Source organism: Nematolebias whitei, chromosome 1, assembly GCF_014905685.2.
Source record: "Nematolebias whitei isolate Nwh7 chromosome 1, NemWhi1, whole genome shotgun sequence".
NCBI classification, from domain to species: Eukaryota; Metazoa; Chordata; class Actinopteri; order Cyprinodontiformes; family Rivulidae; genus Nematolebias; species Nematolebias whitei.
Window position 1 is genome coordinate 39,864,878 of NC_056498.1, and position 3,355 is coordinate 39,868,232.

The 3,355-nt window shown below is 41.1% G+C and overlaps 1 protein-coding gene across 1 annotated transcript in view; it reads right to left on the reverse strand.

Annotated features, from left to right (window-relative positions):
• Positions 1 to 2,420: 2,420 nt before the first annotated feature.
• LOC119410022 (matrin-3) overlaps positions 2,421 to 3,355 on the reverse strand; it is a gene marked incomplete at its 5' end in the record, with an annotated part of 12,482 nt that continues 11,547 nt past the window's right edge. Inside the window, 3 exon segments of the mRNA XM_037676929.1 lie at positions 2,421 to 2,860; positions 2,947 to 3,068; positions 3,157 to 3,270. Coding sequence (XP_037532857.1) covers positions 2,786 to 2,860; positions 2,947 to 3,068; positions 3,157 to 3,270 — 311 coding nt within the window.

A 3,355-nucleotide genomic window follows, 5' to 3' on the forward strand; every position in this document is an offset into this window, starting at 1 on the left:
AAGTTTACATTATTTATATGGAGCAAAGTAAAACCATTTTTCAATGCTGTTCATGAGATCTTTAAAAGTACAGTATGAGCTGAGGGAAACATCTGAAGTGACAATCAGACTTCCGTTTATTTTTGATTTACTTCATTTTGTATATTGCTTTGTGTGTCGTCTGTTGTTCTGTCTGTACAGCACTTTTGTTGGCCTTGTAGCTGTTTTAAGTGCTCTATAAACAAAATGGTATGGTATCAGACCGATCCAATAAAATTTAAAGTGTTTTCTCAAACATCAGGCCAGGACTCTGTGGTCTACTCATCTTCAGGCCAGCAGTCACTCGTCCAGGGATCAAGATGTTCACTTGATCGAGAGGAACGGTGGTTTAAGAGAGATTGAAGGAAGCCATCTTTGTGAAAAGAAACCTTTGTCCATTGTTAAATAGGGGCGAAGGCCTCCATGTCCACCTGCCCCCCCTTACAGAACTGTTATTGCCAGTATCACACAGCCCTCTGTGAATAGCAAGCAGCCAACAGGGCCCACTGATGGTCCTCCTCTATCGTGTGAACAGCTAGTTCTGGATGTCAACAACAAACTGGTTGATCCACTATGAGGAGGTGCTATTTACAAGACTGAGTTTAATGCAGCTCCTCAAACTGAAGACTTTTGGATAGAGGGCTGAGTGACACTAGCAACAACAGTACAGTATTGTAAGGAGACAATTGGACATGGAGCCTCCGCCAGTTTAATGATGGACGACTTCCTTCACTCCTCTCTCAAATTATTGGGCATGCATCAGGATGCTGAGGAAAAGTGTCTCTGCAGGGACTGATGTGTTATTATTAACCCGCATTATGGAGAAACACTTACTGATGGCAGCTCGTTCCAGAACTCAAAACCTCCGACTGGACCGAAGATTCACCTTCTCACATAACCCAAAGCAAACGACACGAGTACCGCATACGGCACAGTACACGCCCATGGACAAACTACTATACAGCAATCTATAGCAATGGCCCTGACAAGCAGGCCGTGTACAACGTGATCGTGAAGTTGGAGCTGGGGTGGTGAAGATTACATGACACGCTGTGTAGTGGTGGTACAAATGTGCACCAAGTTTGGTTAAATTATTGCACTGATCTGAGGTTATGGCCTAGACAAGCAAAGGTCTTGCATAGCATTGGACCTGGAAGCTGGGGTGATGGAAAGATAGTGCACGCCAATTTATCTTGAGCAGAAGGAGTTATGGGCGGAACAAGAGAAATCTTACAGACATGCACGGACGGACAAAAACTATGTCTGCCTTTGAACGGGGGCATGGAATGGAAAACTTGGACAGTGTCCTGGAGCGGCCCAGTCAAAAATCCTAACTAGAATCCTTCGCAACATTTCTGAACATTCTGGAAAATGACTAACCTTATCCAACTGGACCGGAGGATTTGCAAAAGACATAATATTCCTCACTCAGGTGCTCGAAGCCAAAGAAACACGAGTCAACGATGGCTGCCAAAGGCGATGAACGTTAAGGCATGCAAGTGTCTGTAAAGGCTAAAGCAAACTTTGGTTTCTTTTAAATAAATTTACAAAGTTTTACAGTTCATCCCTTTTTTTCCACGACTGGGCAGAGCATCGATTAAACGATGGTAGCATCAGGCTCCAACATTAAACTGCAGAGACAAATATCCTGACGCATGCTCAATAATCCAGGTAGATAAACCTAACAAGGTCGAGTCGGGTCCTCTGGATGGATTCTTCTTTTGTTGAAACGTTAAAGACTTCTTCAGTCCGAGGAGATGCAACAAACTCAAGTCTTACAAGCCGCATCTTCTCATGGTGGATCAACCAGTTTGCTGATGACAGCCAGAAATACATGACACGTCCAGAGGACCTGACCCAACCTTGTAAAAAGTCCAAATACTTTCCAGACCCAACGTACAACCAAAATACTTTTACACTACAAAATACTATTTGCAGGTATTTTATATTTGTCATGGTGGACTTCATCCTCCAGAACAGCCATGAGCTCAACCAATTTTCTATCAGGTTAAACTTTATTCAGTTCTTTGTAACTAAAGATTCAAGCTTTACAAAATAAAAACGTGTGAAAACCAATCTTTTTTTTCTCTTCAAGAAACGACACACTGGTTTTGACATTTTCAATTAACAGAATTAAGAAAATCTAATGATTTAACCCATTGGACCCATGTTTAAAGACAACAAGCTCATTACATGAACAAAAGTTTAAACGTCATCTTATATACAAATTAATGAACAGTACATTCTCTCGTGAGCCATTTTCATGTTTCTACATAGTGTAAGACCTAAATTATTTTCAAGCAGTGATTTACTACTGATGCATCAGTTGGGTGGAACCATTGTGGGTTCTGTGGAAATTTGTTTCCTTGAATAAAACCACCAAGAATTCAAATTCTTTGACTTTTTTTTTTTTTGTCTCCAACGCCCAGGAGTTGATCAAGTCTGTTACTTCTGGGGGTTTTTTTAGCTTTGGGTTCGACTTCAGCCTGAAGCAAAATATTTATCACTGCATGTTTAACTCATGATATCCAAAAACCTCTTTCCATGACTCAACTGGAGCAACACAACCACACAAGTAAATTCAGAGAGGGCACAAAAACTGAAGGAATAAAAGAAATGATGCATGCTGAAACATGAGATCTGATTAACAGATAATGTGAACACTACGAGTCGTGTTTTTTTTATACAAATCGTCATTTACGCAAACATGTCCCCAACTCCGTGGTTTAACGTTTCATAAAATACTCATTTCTGTTTCAGTTCACGATCATTTGGAAACGGTGCCTTGGGAATTTGGCTTCAACGAACTGGAAGTCTTCCTTCTGAGCTTCTGGTAATGTTTCTGAAAAAAGGAGGGGAAGAGTGTGACCGAGGATGTTTCTGTGCACGTGTGTTGAATCTTGCATGTGTGTGTGTGTGTGTGTGTACCTGCAGGTTGTCGTAGTGTCTCTGGCTGCTGCAGTGAAATTCTTTAGCGGTGCTCTCGTTCAAGTAGAAAACGGAGCACAAATTACAGAAGAATCCCGATTTAGGGACCACAAAATCCTGACCTGGGTAGGAAAAGCAAAAAAAAAAGGAAAAGTTACATATTTCAATTCCAAGTCACAAATGACTTATTTTACTGTGTAAGTTTCTTACCCAGAGGACTGTTGGGGTTAAATGGAGGAAGAGTGAAGTCGGCAGAGACACCAGGAGACTGGGAGCGAGATCGCTTTGCTTCAGGAGCCACAAACTCCAGCTTCCGTTTATCAACTAAAACATAACAGATGAATTCAGATTCTATTGGAGCACTGCCTTTCAAAAAATAAATAAATAGTTACTTAGTAACATATTTTTC